The 17,879-nt window shown below is 52.6% G+C and overlaps 2 protein-coding genes and 1 long non-coding RNA gene across 8 annotated transcripts in view; 2 read left to right on the top strand and 1 right to left on the bottom strand.

Annotated features, from left to right (window-relative positions):
- LOC101289275 (tubulin beta-2A chain) overlaps positions 1–6,711 on the bottom strand; it is a 145,471-nt gene extending 138,760 nt beyond the window's left edge. For 2 of the 5 annotated variants that reach the window (XM_049715429.1, XM_049715430.1), the window contains exon 1: positions 6,538–6,708. In XM_049715429.1, coding sequence (XP_049571386.1) covers positions 6,538–6,594 — 57 coding nt within the window. In that variant the 5' untranslated portion in view covers positions 6,595–6,708. Of the gene's footprint in view, positions 1–3,654; positions 4,975–5,320; positions 5,432–5,685; positions 5,795–6,537 lie in introns of those variants that run through there. The other 3 variants (XM_049715432.1, XM_049715431.1, XM_004281069.4) reach the window with 3 other exon arrangements.
- PSMG4 (proteasome assembly chaperone 4) overlaps positions 1–17,879 on the top strand; it is a 72,701-nt gene that overhangs the window by 34,407 nt on the left and 20,415 nt on the right. The gene's annotated exons all lie outside the window — the stretch shown is intronic.
- On the top strand, positions 6,975–9,715 carry LOC125965523 (uncharacterized). The gene is made up of 3 exons (XR_007479505.1): positions 6,975–7,616; positions 7,872–7,960; positions 8,285–9,715. It is a non-coding gene; the product is annotated as an uncharacterized LOC125965523 (long non-coding RNA).

Genomic DNA, 17,879 nt, shown 5'->3' with positions numbered 1-17,879 from the left:
ACATACACAAAAAGTGTGCATGAATGCTCATAGCAGTATTATTCTTACTAGCTAAAAAGTGGAAGCAACCTAAATGTCCATCCGTTGATGGATGGATACGCAGAAGATGGCATATGCACACAGTGGAATATTATTCATCCGTACAATGTCATGAAGTACTGACACCTGCGACAACAGGGATGACCCTTGAAAACATGCTGAATTTAAAAAGCCAGACACAAAAGACCACATGTTGTGTGATTCCGTGTATATGAAATGTCCAGAAAAGACAAGTTTGTAGGGACAGATTCGTGGCTGCCAGGGGTTGGAGGGAGAGGGGAACAGGGAGGGGCGGCACGTGGGTGTGGGTGATGAAAACGTTCTGGAATCACACAGTGGTGATACTTGCACAGCTCTGTGAATATACTAAAACCCACTGACTTGTACTCTTTTAAATGGTGAATTTTGTGTCATGACTGTGCAGCATCTTGAGTGAAATGGATGGCACCAAGCTAAGCTTCTCTGCATACATGTCGGCACGCACGCCTTAAGAGAAGCACGAAGGGTCAGGGAGGTAGGAGAAAACGCCTCTGAGAAGCACAGGTAGGAATGAGTCTGTTTTCAAGTAAATGGCTCAACTTGGAGCCATTTAGAAAAGCATGACCTTGCAAGAGAATTTCTCTTACACACTGGAAATAAATCAGCATTATTCCAGTTGTCAAGTAGTGTTGTGTAGAACGCAAGTTACAACTAAAATGGGGTAAAAGGCGGTGTAAATGGTGTAAAAGGCGGTACTCCAAGGAATATTCATGAATTCCCACTCATTTTCACAGTAAGTACCGCCCGATGGAGTATTCTTCTCGCCACCATAATTGCAGTAGGACATACGTGTGGTGTTTTAGAATCAGGAGATCCAGCGTTGCCTGACACTGACCCCGTCAGAGGCAAAACACTCGACCCTGTGCCCAGCCCATGGGGGAAGGTTGAGTGTGGACCCAGGGACACCTCTGGGTTTTTCCTTGAAGCCAGGACACTTCTCTTTCCCTCCTTCATGATCCTCGTGTGGCCTTGTCAACAACAGGACCTGGGAGGTGCGGCTCTAGAGAAAAGAACAGAGTCCAAGATCTGATTTGTACAGAAAGTTCTGTGAAATGAGACAAAGTTCTCTGAGCCTCCGTCTCCTTACTTACAAGATAAGGAAGTCCAACTAGATGACCTCTTCAGGTTACTTTTAGCTCAAATTTCTATTAATCTAGCACAGTTTGTGATGAAATGGGAGCTCAGCTCAGGGCTGAGGCAGAGGTGCAGGCAAAGCTGGAGCACGTTGGGGTTCCCGTTCCTTCTCAGACGCTTGGGGTGACTCCAGCTCACCCTCCCTAACCCCAGCCTCAGAATCCTGCATCACATCCCAGTGGGTCTCGTAATTCGGGTACCATGCCTGACCGGAAGTGAGTGTCCCCCTGGTGCACCTCAGGGAGGGCTGGAAGAATCACTTTGTAGAAATGGTGTCGAAAACACACACCGTCACCATCACCCCCACTACTAAATCCCATCACACAACGCTAACGTGACAAACGAAAGTAACAGTTTCAAAAAGTATCTCGTAATTCAGCTGCTATTCTGTGCATTTCCCTACTTTTGCAGTGTTTTCCTAAGTGTGCATTTCAAGGCACTTATACAAATGGGCTTCTAAAGCTTCGCCCCGTAGCGTCTGCTTGGCGGGTCGGTCTGGCACCCCTGTTCCGCTCATGCAGAAGCGAGCCCTGGCAGTGTGCGTGTGTGCGTGTGCCGACGGGCTGGCAGGCTGGCCTGCTGGGTGCCTCCTGTCAGCTCTTTTCTCACAAGGTGGAAAGAGAAGCAGGACACTTACAGGATGCCAAGAGGCACCTGGCAGGATTCCCTCTCGTCTCCAAAGTTACCCATCATGTGTCTGACAGGTTGCGGGAAGGCATGGCCAAGGGGGATCCAGGGGGCGCTGGCAGCTGCCCCGAGTGATCAGAGCTCTTCAAACCAATGTTCCGCTTCAGCGAGGTTGTTGGAAGCTTTACACTAGCTCAGCAGGAAATGCACCTGCCTGTTCATTGTTAAATGTAGAAAATTAAAGCAGAATCCCCTGCTCCTGACCCGTTTGACCCTCCGCATCACTGGCTCTAGTTTTATGATGTATAATATTCAGAAGGCAAAGCGCTCCTCATTCCCACTTGGGGGGCATTTGGTAGAATGAGCTTATTTTCACACTATTTAGAATGGCGCTGCTCCCACTTCTTCTTTGAAACTGCTTTCATACTTCAGCCTCTTCCTTGTTTTTCTTCTTTAAAAAAAAAACACACTTAAGTGAGAATAGAACCAAGTAGAATGAAATGAACACAGGGTCAGATTTAAAGGAATATTTTCTCTAATTTTGAATTTGTCTAAAAATTAGAGAAAAATCATAAACCTACAGTTTCCTAGGTGTTTTTTTCTTCCTAGAGGGGTACGTAAATATGTTTTGCACATTTGCTTATTACTTACACTTCACTGCTCTTCCCAAACTGAGAAACTGACTGGCCCGGATTAAGGCAGAACACTGGCACATTTTGACAAAGTATAACTGATCCCACAGAAGCATATAATCTTTACTAAAAGTCACTTGTTAAAATCCCACAGCTTCTTTGGTGATTGAGTTCAAGTCTAGAGGCAGGCTTGGGGTCAAATCCCAAATTTCAAAGCTGCATGGTAGGAACACAATAAACTGAAAATTATAGTGGCTTACCTATTAAAAGTAAAACTCTCCAATAATCCAGAATTTATAATTTCATATAAATCCAAAGGTAGTTAATGTGCAAATAGTTTGTAATGTAGTAAAAACATAATTGCTGGGAGAAAGCTTGCTTGAGAATTTTAGTCTATTAACAATTTATAAATCTGTTGGGATTTCTAAGTACAGGGGATTTCATTAAAATGTCACAGTATCATATACCCTTTGACAGAATATTCCACTTAGAGAACTTCACACAATGATATACGCACAGACTTATTCACTGTGGCGCTATCAGATAAAAGCATAAGCAACCTACATGTCCATTGGTCGGGAACTGGTTAAAAAAAATATGGCGCAGCGACATAATGGGTACTATTTATCCATTGAAAGGAGGCGGCCGCTCTGTATTTTAAAGATACACTGTTCAGTGAAAAAAGGCAGCAGAACAGTATTGGTATCATAACCTGTGAAGAAAGAAAAAGGGAATAATCTCAGTAGGCTTCAAGACTCATGGAAAATTTCTGCAAGGACGCAAGAAAGAGAACAATATAAGAATGCCTGCCCTCCGGGAAAGAAAATGCGTCGAGACACAGGAGGAAGAGCAGCTTTCTTTCCACTCTCTGTGCTGTGCGCATGTAGTAACTATTTGTAGAGGAAATAAAGGTGTAGCAGGGTTTCTCCATGAGAAGAGTCCGCGTGCCCTCCAGCGGGCATCCCCCAACCCTAACGTATTTACCTGAAGGCATCTTAAAGTTCGGATTGCTCTCCCCTCCTAAATTGGCTGTGACTGTGGCTGGTTCCGTTTTACCACATTGAACAGTAAATTCATGTGAGATTTTCCCCATCCCTTCGCTTTTCTGAAAGAAGGATTCAATATAATGTGTTCTGAAAGTGACGTTTAAATTGATAATAAAGAGACAGAAAAGAGGACACCATTAGGACACAAACGTTTATGTGATTTTAGCCATTACAACAGTAGTTCAGAAAGATCTCAGCTGTTACATGGATGTCATCAATATTACAAAGAGGGAAAAAAAAAAAGGGACGGGCAACAGTGAAGAGCACCTGTGAACCAGCGCCCGGCCGCGGTGACCCCAGCCCATGCTTCTCTCCTTCCGCGGGCCCCCCTCCCCCTCGCTCTCCTCCCGGCCTCCAGCCACGGGGCCTCCGGCCACGTCCAGCCGCACGCGGGGCTCAGGCCTCGTCCTCGCCCTCCTCCTCCTCAAACTCCCCCTGCTCGTCGGCCGTGGCGTCCTGGTACTGCTGGTACTCGGACACCAGGTCGTTCATGTTGCTCTCGGCCTCGGTGAACTCCATCTCGTCCATGCCCTCGCCCGTGTACCAGTGCAGGAAGGCCTTGCGGCGGAACATGGCCGTGAACTGCTCCGAGATGCGCTTGAACAGCTCCTGGATGGCCGTGCTGTTGCCAATGAAGGTGGCCGACATCTTGAGCCCGCGGGGCGGGATGTCGCACACGGCCGTCTTCACGTTGTTGGGGATCCACTCGACGAAGTAGCTGCTGTTCTTGTTCTGCACGTTGAGCATCTGCTCGTCCACCTCCTTCATGGACATGCGGCCCCGGAAGATGGCGGCCACGGTCAGGTAGCGGCCGTGGCGCGGGTCGCAGGCGGCCATCATGTTCTTGGAGTCGAACATCTGCTGCGTGAGCTCGGGCACCGTCAGCGCGCGGTACTGCTGGCTGCCCCGGCTGGTCAGCGGCGCGAAGCCGGGCATGAAGAAGTGCAGGCGCGGGAAGGGCACCATGTTCACGGCCAGCTTGCGCAGGTCGGCGTTGAGCTGGCCCGGGAAGCGCAGGCACGTGGTGACGCCGCTCATGGTGGCCGACACCAGGTGGTTGAGGTCCCCGTAGGTGGGCGTGGTCAGCTTCAGGGTGCGGAAGCAGATGTCGTACAGCGCCTCGTTGTCGATGCAGTAGGTCTCGTCCGTGTTCTCCACCAGCTGGTGCACGGACAGCGTGGCGTTGTAGGGCTCCACCACCGTGTCCGACACCTTGGGCGAGGGCATCACGCTGAAGGTGTTCATGATGCGGTCGGGGTACTCCTCGCGGATCTTGCTGATGAGGAGGGTGCCCATCCCGGACCCGGTGCCGCCCCCCAGCGAGTGGGTCAGCTGGAAGCCCTGCAGACAGTCACAGCTTTCTGACTCCTTCCGGACCACGTCCAGGACCGAGTCCACCAGCTCCGCGCCCTCCGTGTAGTGGCCCTTGGCCCAGTTGTTGCCGGCACCGCTCTGGCCTGCCGGAGGGAAAGAGTCTTCGTAAGTCCCTGATGACTGCCTTCGATTCCTTTCTCCCTAAACCCTTTAATAGAGCTCAGGGAGTCAGTGCTCCGAGCAGATTATTTCAGGTTGTCGTTAAAATGGCCAGACATTAAAATATTTGGTCGTGGACATGATTATAAATAAGGAGGGTTAGGGACCTGGCTATTAGAGGTTGAACGGCATTTTGTTTTAGGGTATACTGAGACAAAATCAACACACAACTCTATACTGTATACAACTCTAAGGCGGCCACACCGCTCCACCCTGAGCTGTCCAGCGTAAAATGTGCCTCCCAGGCCGTCAGCCATGGCAGTCACTCACCAAACACGAAGTTGTCGGGCCTGAAGATCTGGCCGAAGGGTCCAGACCTGACCGAGTCCATGGTGCCCGGCTCCAGATCCACCAGGATGGCCCGAGGCACGTATTTGTTACCTGCGGGGACAGAGCAGGACTCAGACCTGCAGGCAGAGAGCTCGGGAGAGGAGGGCCTGGAACCAGCTTCCTTTTTGCAGGCGCTGATTGTCTCCCCCAAACAAAGGACATAGGACGACAGGATTCTCAAAGGGGCGCCCGCTGGAAAACCTCAGGGAAAGATGGGAATCCTAAATCCGCCAGTCCACCCTCCCCTGGGGCCACACCCCTGGGGTCAGTCCCCGGGGGAGAGGGGAAGGGGTAAAGGCCATCACCAGTGGCTTCATTGTAGTACACGTTGATTCTCTCCAGCTGCAGGTCACTGTCTCCATGGTAACTGCCGGTGGGGTCGATCCCATGCTCATCGCTGATGACCTCCCAAAACTGAGACACAAAAAGCTTGCATTTAGCCACGCCCCACCCTTCAGAGAGGCCGCGACTCACAGTGAAAATCCCCATCTCAGTTCCGATAACCCAACCTCTAGGAGCTTTAAGGCAGCGGGACCTGCACAGGCGCAGGGCTTGCATTTTGCAAGGCCACGGAACTGAAACTGGGCGTTTCCCGGGCGAACAGCTGCTCGCGGCGGGAGGCGGGGGTCTGGCGGGGAGGGGCGGACGCGCAGGGACCCCAGCGGCGCCTAGGGGGCGGGCAGGGGAACAGGGACCGGAGGGGGCTGAAGGAGGGGGGTTTTAGGTTCAAAGCACATCCAGAGACCTCAGGAAGATCGCTCTCCGCCCCTCCCCCCGCAGCTCGACTCGGGTTCGAGCGCGTCAAATCGATTCTCCTGGCGTCGGGGCCCCGCCCGCAAAGCCGCGCACACAGCCCGGCGGACACAGCCCCGCGCTCTCCAGGCCCGCGTGCCGGGCTAGGAGAAGAGCCGGGAGGAAAGGGAGGCCGTGGGACCGGGATTCCAAACGAGTTACAGCAGAAAGTTGAGAGGTTCCTCCCCATGCCCCCCGAAAGTCGCCTCGGGCCCACGTCCCGCTCTGCGGCCCAAAGCAGCCGGGAAGGTCTGCGCTTGGCGAGCCGCGGGCCTGCTCAGGACCACGCTAGCGCCCGCAACCCCGAAGGGCGCTAGGCCGGCGTCCCCGGCCCCACCCCGGCCCCTCCCGGGCGCCGCGCCCACCTTGGCGCCGATCTGGTTGCCGCACTGGCCCGCCTGGATGTGCACAATCTCACGCATGGTGCCGGCTCGCTGCTTCTGGCCCCGGTCGGCGTCTGGTCAGTCTGTCCGTCCGCCTACACACCCACTGCGGGGTCACCGGGAACGCGCTCGGGAACCAGCCGGCTGAGAGCGTCCGCCCAGCGGGCTCGGCCTTTTATGCGAGGAGGGTGGGGCCGCCCGCGCAGGCCGCGCCCCCAGCCCGAGCTCCCCAGTCCCCTTCGGGCTAGCGCTCTCCAGGCCCCGCTGACGTAATGCTCCGGGCCCCAGGGACCGTCCAAGGGGCTGGACCACGGGCCCGCGGCCAATCAGCACAGGCTTGCGGAACGGGCGAGGCATGGGGGCTGCGGGGGTAGGATGGGGGCGTGCGCATTGTCTAGGATGGGGGGAGGATGTGGAAAAGCTGGGCCCTGCGACTGCGGGGTGGGTGGCGGAACCGAGGGCGGAGGGCGGCGACGCGAGGGTGACCAGGGTGGCAGGCCGGGTGTCTGGGGGGAGAGCTGGCACTGAACGGGTGGGAGCCAGGGGACTGGAGCCCGTGGAGAGGGTGTCAGGTGCGCCGGAAAGGAGAGCGCTGTGCTCCGGGTGCTGGCAGGTGTCAGGGGTGGCGGGGTGGCGCAGGTTTCGCTACCAGCGAGGATTGCGGCCCTCCTCCGCCCAGGGCCGGAGACCCCTAAGCCACCCTCCCTGGTGAGACCACCGCCCCTTTCCCCAGCCCTTAGAGGCCAACGGCTGTCCTGCGGCCGAACCTCGGTCGCACAGAGTCTTGGGAGAGGACAGGCTGCCCCAGGAGAAAGTGATCAGTTTGTTGGGGTCTGAAGGCGGTGACCTTGGACACCTAAGGCCCAAGAGCCCCAGGGTGCCCTCCGCCCCGCCCCCCCCCAGCATCCGCGCGTCCTCTCTTTTGTCTCCTGCCAAGGGCCCCTTCTCTGTGGCGGCAGCATCCATGGCTGGGGCGACCTCCGCGCCTCCTCCGCCCTGCGCGACCCTCTCCAAGAGTCCACAGCTCCCCGGCTGATACCCAGGACCCCTCCACCCCGCGGGTCGGCTTTTGTTCCTTGGGAGTGGATGGGGTGGGTGTGGCCGGCCGCGCGGGGTGGACTGTCCAGCGGTCGGAAGAGGGTGGGGTTCGGGGGCGGGGCTGCGGCAGAACAAAGAGCTGGAAAATGCGTGGGCTACCCTCCCAGAGCTGAGCATTTAAAAAGCACTGGGTTCAGTCCATCTATTGTCCAGAAAGGGGTTGGGTTCCAAGGGAGGTCATCGCCCGCCCCACCGCCAACATTCTCGTCATCCATCAGGCGCCGGACCCCGAGGCGGCCCCGTGGTCCCCAACCTTCTTGCCGCTGCCGCGGGTGAGGGACACGCCTGAAAACTGCAGCACCGCGAGGTAGAGGTCACCCAAGACCCCGAAGCGCTTCCCGCGCGCGTGCGCAGAGGCTCAGCCCAGACACTCCTTCAAACCCACAATTTCTAGAGTCCAAGAAGGAGCTGATCTCTTTGTTAGTTTTCGTGTGTGTGTGTGTGTGTGTGTGTGTGTGTGTGTGTGTGTGAGAGAGAGAGAGAGAGAGAGAGAGAGAGAGAGAGAGAGGGAGAGGGAGGAGAGCGCGCACTGGAACCTGGCTCCCGCAATTCTGTGGGTGAAGCTTCCCCTCTTCCACCCTGACCCTTGACGGGTCTTCTGCGAGGTGACGTGACCCCTTTTCATCCTCAGGCGAGAGGGCCCGAATGAGCCGGGTTCCCGCGGCGGAGCGCAGCCCGCAGCTGTTGAGTGAGACCCTCCCAGAAGTGTCAGCAAGCTGTCATCGCCTCCCTTCCCGCTGGGGGTGGAAGGGGGGCTTGCAGCCCAATTCCTGGGCACAAAGAGAGACAGAGAGAACAAAAGCCCAGCCGCCCCCAAACACCCCTTGTGCCCGACTGCAGCTCGGGGCAGAGGTCCCCAGATGCGGCGGCCGGAACCAGGGTTGGGAGGGGTCGGGCAGGGGGCAGAGGGGCGGAAGGTCGGCCCACATGCCCGCTTGCGGGGCTCCAGCGCCTGACCCCGAGTTACTAACCCAGCTCCCACAGATGCAGAAGCGTCCAGGGCGAGTGATGCCCGGGGTCACACAGCAAGTTAAAGACAGGACTCAGGCCGGAATCCCGCTTCCCGGCTCCCAGCCCTGGGCAAGGGGACCGCGTCCAGGCAGAAAGGGCTGTGCCTGGTGTCAGCACCCGGACCTGGGGGTGGCGGCTCGGGTGGGACCGAGCCGCGCGGGAAGGACCCAAGCGACGGCCGCACACACGCTGCTGGTGTGGACGCGCGCCGAGCGGCTAGAGCCCCGCCCGGGCGCCGAGCGCAGCGCTCCCGGGGATGAACTCCTCGCCCGACACCTTGAGCCCCACCAGCTCCCGCACCTAACGGTTTATTTCTCAGCTCCCGTTTCACCGCCAAATTTCCGCGGAGGGCCCGGCGTGGAAACGCGTGTTCAAGATTACGTGGATAAAAGGACCCTTTCCTCCAGGGTTTCTTTTTTGGGAAGGGGCTTCGGATAAGGCGAGGGTGGAACTCATCCTTCCGAAAGCCTGGATGCCCTTGAGGACTCAGTACTTCGGGCTCAAGGCCTGCCTTCATTTCATACCATTTGCCGGTACTGTCCCGCATCCCCGCCTCTACCGAGTGGGCATTCTCGTTAACTGTTCCACGGCCCCTCCCCAACTTGGAAGTATGATACTGCGCATTTTAATTTTCACAAGGAGCTGGTTTTGTATCGGAAGGATGTGTTGATGACAGCCAAGTCTTTCCCTGAAGTTTTCAGTTTATCTGCCAACCCATATCACCCTTATTCTGCTTAGCTCTCAGAGAAGAGGCTGGTGAAGAAGGGCTTTCAAAGAGAAAGACAAATCGCTCTCAGTTGGGTCCTCCAGCATCCAAGCGTTTCTTTTTGTCTGTGTATTACACTCAATTCCTCTCCATCTCGGTCGTTGTACATCAGACATGAAGGCGTCAGAACAGTATATTTCATCATCACTTACATGCTATTAACTTTAATGATGCACTAACATTTCTAAATTTTCCCTTCCTGAGACCATTGTAGAAATTACACATGTAAAATAAAATTCGACCTTTATTTTATGCATAGCATCGTGTGGCTGAGGTGAGTAAGATACCCGCTAAGCTATTAAAACCCTCTTTGCTCTCACACTTTTCAGAGTATTTTCAGGGGCACATTCTCAAGTGATTTTGCATTTATCTCTTACGTGGCCACAGAGTTGTGTTAATTAATTGAAGTCTGATAGAAAGGGGACATTACATAGCTGATTTGGTAGTAAATTTTTAAAGCGTCGTTTTCTTAAAGCAAGATATATGTTTTAACACACACTGAGATTGCAAGACTCGTAGCCTTCGGATTTTCCCACTGCCTGCTTGCATTCACCACTTAATACACAGCTCACAGGCCCGGTAGCCTGCCAGCCGACCCTGCCGCCGAGATGCACGCGGTTTCCTAGGCAACCGACACTTAGCCAATGAATGAAGAGGAATCGAAAGAAAGAGACTGCAAATCCATCATTATTTCCTTTTTTACCCGTCCCAGTGCTCTCCAGCTAGAAATATTGGAAAGCTACCAACCCTAATATTTATGCAAAGGAGTCAGATGCCCGGAGAACTGGGCCTAGGAAGGGGTCCAGCCCTGTCTTGTGACTGCGGGGAGGGGGTAGTGGAAAGAGTTCACGGGACCGCCGAGACGTGTGCTTTCTCAGCTTTGTCACTCCCCCTGTTGATGTCCCACTGTCCCCGTTTCCTCCCAGGCCTTCCCTCCCCCGTGAGAAGCCAGCAGCTCCCGGCAGAGCTGCCCCGGGGGCTCTTTAATCAAAGGGCTGCCTGGGTGGGAGCCTCAAGCCCTCGTCCTTCCGCAGTCGTGGGGCTCTGTGGGGACCCAGGTAGCAAAAGACGAAGATGAGCAGAGAAAATTCCGAGGCCGTGAATGCAGGGTGTGCGGCGACGTTCACTTTTGTTCCGCCGTGAGGCTGGCTGTTTTCCCACGGCCGGTGACGGAATCTGGGTTAAAATGGCCTCACTCCAGACTGAGAGCGCTGAGCTTTCACCGAAGAGCTTTACCGTCTTTGTCCTGCAGATCGGCGGAGGGAGCCGGAGCCGGACCCGGCTTTCCGGGGCACAGCTTCCCTTTTATAAGCGGCCCCCCGTCCCCTACGCCATCAGGGGTTTGTAAGGTTCTTGGGCTGGGGGAGGGCAGGCCAGAGGATGCGGGCTCTGTGAATCCTGGGTGGACGGGCATCTCGTGACACAGAGTCAGACTGGGCGGAAAATAGAAGCAGAGTAGAAACCACCCTTGAATGGGACCGTTATAGCGTACTGAGATTGACACGTGCAGCCCGTGACATCAACAAACGTAGAAATAAAGTCCTTATGAAATGAACGCTACACACGGAAGGTAGGAGGGGAGCCATTTTAAGTTTCAGCACAGATCGCTGTAGTAGTGATGTGACTGCGGGGCTGCCACCCCCCGACCCCCCAGTAGAAACCAGTCCCCCAGCCACTGGTGCTCATGGAGATCCAGGCAGCTCACCATTTGCCCCAGACCTTTGCTTGCCACTTAAATAGAATTAAAACGTGTATTCAGATAGATAGATGCACAGAAATACATAGAGTAACACCCTTGGTCTCTTGGATTTAGATGTCTGGTCACCATTAACGATGTCTTCACTGCAGAAACAGGTCACCTTCTGAGCAGGAACTCTTGGCTTGACGTGTTCAGCCTCCTTTTTAGTGGCCACCACATATTCATGGTACATTTTCAAGAAAATAATGCATTAGGAGTACCTCTGGGAGGACTCTCTACCTCTTTCAAAATAACCACTAGAGAGGAAACGTATCAAAAGATTTGGTTTCTCACATATCTCCGGAAGAACTGAAAGCAGAATTTCGAAGAGATATTTGTACACCCCTGTCCACAGCAGCGTTATTCACAATAGCCCACGGTGGAAGTAACCCTAAGTGTTCAGCAATAGATGAATGTACAAAAAAACCAAATGTGGTCTACACACACATGGAATACTCTTCAGCCTTAAAAAGGAAGGAAATTCTGACACCTGGTACGACATGGATGAACCCTGAAGATATTATGCTCAGTGAAATAAGCTCGTTATGAAAAGACAAATACTGTATAATTTCATGTATACAAGGTACCTAGAGTAGTCAGAGTCATAGAGACAGAGAGTAGGAGGGTGGGTGCCAGTGGGGAGGCGAATGGGGAGTAAGTGTTTAATGGGGACAGAGTTTCAGTTTTGCAAGACGAAAAGTGTTCCGGAGAGGATGGTGGGGATGATTGCACGACAATGCGAATGGACTTAATGCCACTAAACTGTGTGTGTGTAAAAATGGTCGAGATGGCAAATTTTACGTTTATGTGCGTTTTACCACAATTAAAAATAAAGAATTAGTTCCTCACTAACTATGAAATACCTAGTGGCACCTTTTTTGTCTTGACGCTAATATGGTGCCCCAAGTTTCTCAGTGATTGATAGACAGATACATAGATAGATACATAGATGATAGATACATAGACACTAGGTAGATATTTTAAAAACCAGGATCAATTTCATCATTCATTCCTCCTCCTTTTGCCCCGAAAGTGGTGTCAGAGGCATCTCAGTACTGTTGACTCCGGGCTCTCCTTGTTCATTCGTCTCCATGGACTCCCCGTGGTCCACAGTCTTAGCGCAGAGTTCAGGCTGCTCCAGCCCGGGTGATCTGCCATCCCAGGGTCACCTGCACCCTCTGCCTCTACAGTACATCCCAGGAGACTTGGACCTGCCCGCCCATCTCCTTTCAGGATGTGTTCTCCCCGCCTCTGAGTCTCTGCTCATGCTGTGCCATCGACCTGGAGTAACCCTCTCCTCCCTTCATCCGGTGACATTTCAATTGTTCTTCATGCTGCAGCTCAACTATCTGTGATTCGTCCCCCTGTTGCCAGGAACAACGAACTGATGATGGTCTGCTCCACCAGAGGCTTCTTCACGTGGTTAATGCCAGTTTTGCATTTGTTACATTAAAGCAGTGATCACTGGGCTTTTTCATTGCACACCTCCACCCGTTAAAAAAAAGAGTTGAGAATGCATATTGCCCAATACTGTATATGTATTTATCCATAAATTGTATATATTTATTTATTGTAAACATTTATTTTATTTATTTTTGGCTGCATTGGGTCTTTGTTGCTGCACGCAGGCTCTTCTCTAGTTGCAGCCACCAGGGGCTACTCTTCATTGCGGTGATTGCCTTGGCTTCTCTTGTTGCAGAGCATGGGCTGTAGGCGTGTGGGCTCAGTACTTGTGGCATGCGGGCTCAGTACTTGTGGCACGTGGGCTCTAGGGTGCGGGCTCAGTAGTTGTGGCACGCGGGCTCAGTACTTGCGGCATGTGGGCTCTAGGGTGTGGGCTCAGTAGTTGTGGCACGTGGGCTCAGTACTTGTGGCACACGGGCTCAGTACTTGTGGCACGCAGGCTCTAGAGTGCAGGCTCAGTAGTTGTGGCACGCAGGCTCAGTACTTGTGGCACATGGGCTCTAGAGCACTGGCTCAGTAGTTGTGGTGCACGGGCTTAGTTGCTCCGCAGCATGTGGGATCTTCCCGGACTAGGGCTCAGACCCATGTCCCCTGCATTGGCAGGCGGATTCTTAACCACTGCGCCACTAGGGAAGTCCCCTATACTTATTTTTATAAGGCAGTATCTCAAGGTACCATATACTTAGTATGAGTTGTATCGCGAATGATATCAGAAGTTAATCAATATTTCAAATACACTTTTGTATAACTTTTCATTTTATTTTGGCGAACATCTCGCCAGACTTGAGCTCCTCATGGTTTTCTTACCTGACAGTGGGCTTGACTAAGAGCCCTTGGAAGGAGCAGAGTGTCAGCTCTGCCGTCTTATTTTTTTATATGTTTGCATCACTAATATCATCTTCATTTTGCAATTTCTTTGTTGCAGTGTTTTAAGCCCCTCCCTTGCCCAGTTGTGAGGGTCAGGGGAACAAATTTATGGGACATAAGTATACATAGGAGTTCTCACAGTTTCTCCCCACGCTGCAAATCTGCTCCCGCCTCTCCCACCTCAAGTTCTCTGCGTGAGATTAGAGTTCGCTCCATCGAGGCCTCTGTTTCCTGCTGGTTTTTGACCTCTTGAGGGCAGGAACCACATCTTATTAGCCTTTATATCTCCCCCATTTTCTGAAACTAAGTGCAGGCAAACAGTAAATATTCCTCCAATAAATGAAATACCCCGAATATAAGGCAACCAGGGAACCCAGCTATTTCCAACCCACACAGAAGCAGGTTGGAGACAGAAAAAAGACCAAGTCATTTATAAAGGTGGAAAAAAAAATCACAGTTATCCAGACTTTTTAAAACAATATTCAATACTAGAAGATAATAGAACAATTCCTATAAAATTTTCAAGGAAAGTGTGCCCAAATATTTGTATATCCAGTTACATTGCCTTTTAATTTTTTTAATTAATTAATTTATTTTTGGCTGTGTTGGGTCTTTGTTGCTGCGCGCAGGCTTTCTCTAGTTGTGACAAGTGGGGGCTACTCTTTGCTGCAGTGTGCAGGCCTCTCACTGCGGTGGCTTCACCTGTTGTGGAGCATGGGCTCTAGGTGCGCGGGCTTCAGTAGTTGTGCCTCGCGGGCTCTAGAGCGCAGGCTCAATAGCTGTGGTGCACGGGCCCAGCCGCTCCGCAGCATGTGGGATCTTCCCGGACCAGGGCTCGAACTCGTGTCCCCTGCATTGGCAGGAGGACTCTTAACCACTGTGCCACCAGGGAAATCCCTGCCTTTTAATTTTAAAGGTAACAAATATTTTTGAACATAGAAGAACTGAGGAAATGTAGTTTCTGTGAGCCATTTTGGAAAGAAAAAAAAGGGATCCAGAGAATGTAGAAATAGAAATAAATCTTAGAAAGGTTGGCTGTTTGAAAGCACGTGACCTAAGAGGTAATGGTATCTCTGAATATAGTCCAGAAACAGATACAGAAGCCCTTCAGTTGAGGAGTTCTGTGGAAATGCTTTTCCAAGCTGCTGGTAGTGACCCTGGCCAAGGACCTGAGGCTGCCGGATCATCATCAAGTTCCCTGTAAACTGGAATTATTACCTCCCTATGGGGAATTGGTTGTTTGCCAGTTTATTCTGGAAGCTTCTCTGCTACAAAGAGTAGAAGATTTCAAGCGATGCAACAACAGGTGCACAGACATTTAAAAATGTCCCATGAAAATATAAAATTCTCAACAAATTGTAAGATTTTAGAGAGAAGATCAAAGCAACAAAGGTATCTCTTGAAGAACTCAGGATGCAAAATAAGAGCGTGTCTGAGGAGGTGAGTGGGGCTTAGAGACACGCCGGGGCCTTGAAGAAAGGAACCGGATTGCAGTAGAGAATCCCCTTCTTATTTTGATGACTAAGGATAAATGCCATGGAAAGAAACAGGACAAGCTATTGGGAAGTCAAAATTCTATGGAAATAACACAGTTTTTATAAGGAATTCTGTAAAACTCACAGAGGCCCCCCCGCCAATGCTGTGATGAAGCTAAATCAGTAAAGGTGAAGTCTACGGTCCACCAGGCTTACAAAGAAAATGGCTAAATTTAAGAGCGGCATGGAGCAGCGATGGAGGAATGAGAAATGCTCTGAGCTCGGTGAACTAATAAAATGACGTGGAAACTCTTAGAAAGATGTGTGAGGACTCTCGCTTGCAGAGAAAAGGAAATTGAAGTTTTAAACCATTGCATTTTGCAGTGGAAGCACAGGCCAATCACTGGAGTGACATTATTTTTAAAGAAACCAGAGAAGGAGGAAGATGAAGAGCTCACAGACAAATTTTTCCTAAATCCTTTGTTCCCAACATAAGCTGACTGCTGAGAGGTCAGCTGGACTGACATTTGGCCGAAATTCTGCTGGAAAATGAAAGAAAAAACCTTGCAGCACAAAGCAGAGATCTGTAATGACCTCTCTCAAAAGAAATACCATACAGGGTTCTGAAAACGCAGCTGATTCATGACTGGGATAAATGGGAAAAGAAACGCAGAAGCCGCCAGCTGCAGAGGAAGTGAAACCTTACGAGCAGAGGAAGATGACACACTGAATGCAGGATGGCAGCAGAGAGATCTCACAAAACCCCAGGCTGATGCTCGAGGGGGAAGCGCGTGACAGCTGGCCCGCTGTTCTCGCTGGAGTGGAGGGGAAATATGCCAACCCGGGACAGAAATGGAGGCAGTCAAACCTGTGACTTCCGGAGAGAAATCCTCTGCTCCCCACTCCTCTGCTCAAACCCACGAGGACACGGTATCCACAGCTCTGCATTTCTCTTCTCTTAGGGAAGAGATACACCCCAAATGATCTGCGGATGGGCCGAGGGGATCATATGCAGTTTCTGGAACAGATTTGCCTCTGCCACGGGCTCCAGGGGCCATCATCAGTAAACCCAGAAACCTCTTCCCTTTGACAGGGATGATGTCACAGGTGAGGCTGGCCTCAGAGAAGCCCGGCTTTCAACTGGAGGACGGAGGATGCCCACGGGGTCCGCTTGGACACCTCCTCGCCGGGGGTGGCTTCCGGCCTCTGCGCCGTCTCCCACCCCTTGCTCCCGCCGGGCTCCCCCGCCAGGCCTAGGGAACACTGCCCACTCAGAGCAGGCTCTCACGTGGGGGGAGGCCCTGCAGAGCCCCGCTCTAGAATCCCAGGCCCTCAGTGCTCTGCTCTGACCTCAGGCAGCCTCCCCTGCTCTCCTCCCGTCCCAGAGCCGTGCGCTGTCTGCCTCCACCTTTTGCAAGATGCAGGAATGTCTTCAGGCTCCAGAGGTGACCCTTGTCTCCTGGCTGCTCACAGGACGACTCTCAGGCCTCTCCCAGACCTTCGTCGTGACGATGAACGGGCTGCTGGAAACACCCCTGTGCTTCAAATCCATTTCTGTTGTTCTCTTTTGTATTGAATTTTTTATTTTCCCAGGCTGACCTGAAGTTGTGTCCTCTGAGCCACAAATGAAGGCTCTGCAGATGCAGCCGCCTGCAGTAGTACCTGTTTTATTTTGGTTTCCATAATTCGAGTAGTTGGCAAATTACTTTAAACATTATGAAAATATGATGAAAATGAAATACCTTTAACAATTTTTTTTTTTTTTTTTTTGCGGTACGCGGGCCTCTCACTGCTGTGGCCTCTTCCGTTGCGGAGCACAGGCTCCGGATGCGCAGGCTCAGCGGCCATGGCTCACGGGCCCAGCCGCTCCGTGGAATGTGGGATCTTCCCAGACCGGGGCACGAACCCGCGTCCCCTGCATCGGCAGGCGGACTCTCAACCACTGCGCCACCAGGGAAGCCCATTTTAACAAATATTTTTAAAGTTCAAAAATGTTGTCAAGGTACCTTAAGATGGAGAAAGAAAAAACCTTATTGTAATTTGAAGTGTAGCGAGGTGCCCACCTTTGCATCCTAACAATTTCCTCGCTCGGGAATCAGATGACCTGGAACGACCGCAGGGGCCTGTTCCTTTGTCCTAGTCGCTGCCTTCATTCTGGAAACCGACTGAAATTAGGTGTGTTCCCAAGAGGGCTAGCACGCTGCCACCTGAAAGGTGCCCAGCTTTCTTCATGACCAGAAGGACCCGGGAGAGTGGGTTATGTCCCAGTGGAGGGTGAGGGTGAGGAAACAGCCCGCTTCCCTGAGCCACTCCGGTCCTGGCGCCTTCCCCAGGTGGGCCTTTCCCGGGAGCGGAGAGCGGGACGGCTCTGGCCTCCTCCCGAGGGTGAGCTGGGACCCCCGTGGTGGGGTCAGGGCCAGGGTCTCGGCCTCTGGAGGTGCTGACTTGCAGCTGGCGCACCCGGCTTGATCCTTTAAAGTGGACTTAGCGGCCACCCAATTCATCCAACACATACCTGCGGGGGTCAGGCTCTGCTCTAGGCCCAGAAAGACAGCAGTGAAGGAGTCGGGCAGAAACCCCTGCCCTCCTGGAGCTGAGCTGCAGCCGAGGTTGTCAAGTTAGAAGCGTCTGGTTCCTGGTTTTTGATGGTTTTTCCTGTTTATTTCCTTGCCCTCATTGGTTCTGTTCATCCCGTTTATGTGCTTCTCCAAGCCTGTCTTTTCTCTGCTAAATCAAGTGTGTGGTCAGACGGGTAATTAAAGGTTGCAGAGACCTGGTGACAGTGAGTCTGGGACGGCTTGTCAGACGAGGTGCAGTCAGGTGCGTTACGCTGACACTCGCGGTGATGACATTAACCCATCCTCCAATCTCCTCCCACCCCCACCCCTGTCTGTTGCTCTCTGAG

The sequence above is a fragment of the Orcinus orca genome, chromosome 10 (assembly GCF_937001465.1).
Source record: "Orcinus orca chromosome 10, mOrcOrc1.1, whole genome shotgun sequence".
NCBI classification, from domain to species: domain Eukaryota; kingdom Metazoa; phylum Chordata; class Mammalia; order Artiodactyla; family Delphinidae; genus Orcinus; species Orcinus orca.
This window is presented reverse-complemented; position numbering and strand designations above follow the sequence as displayed.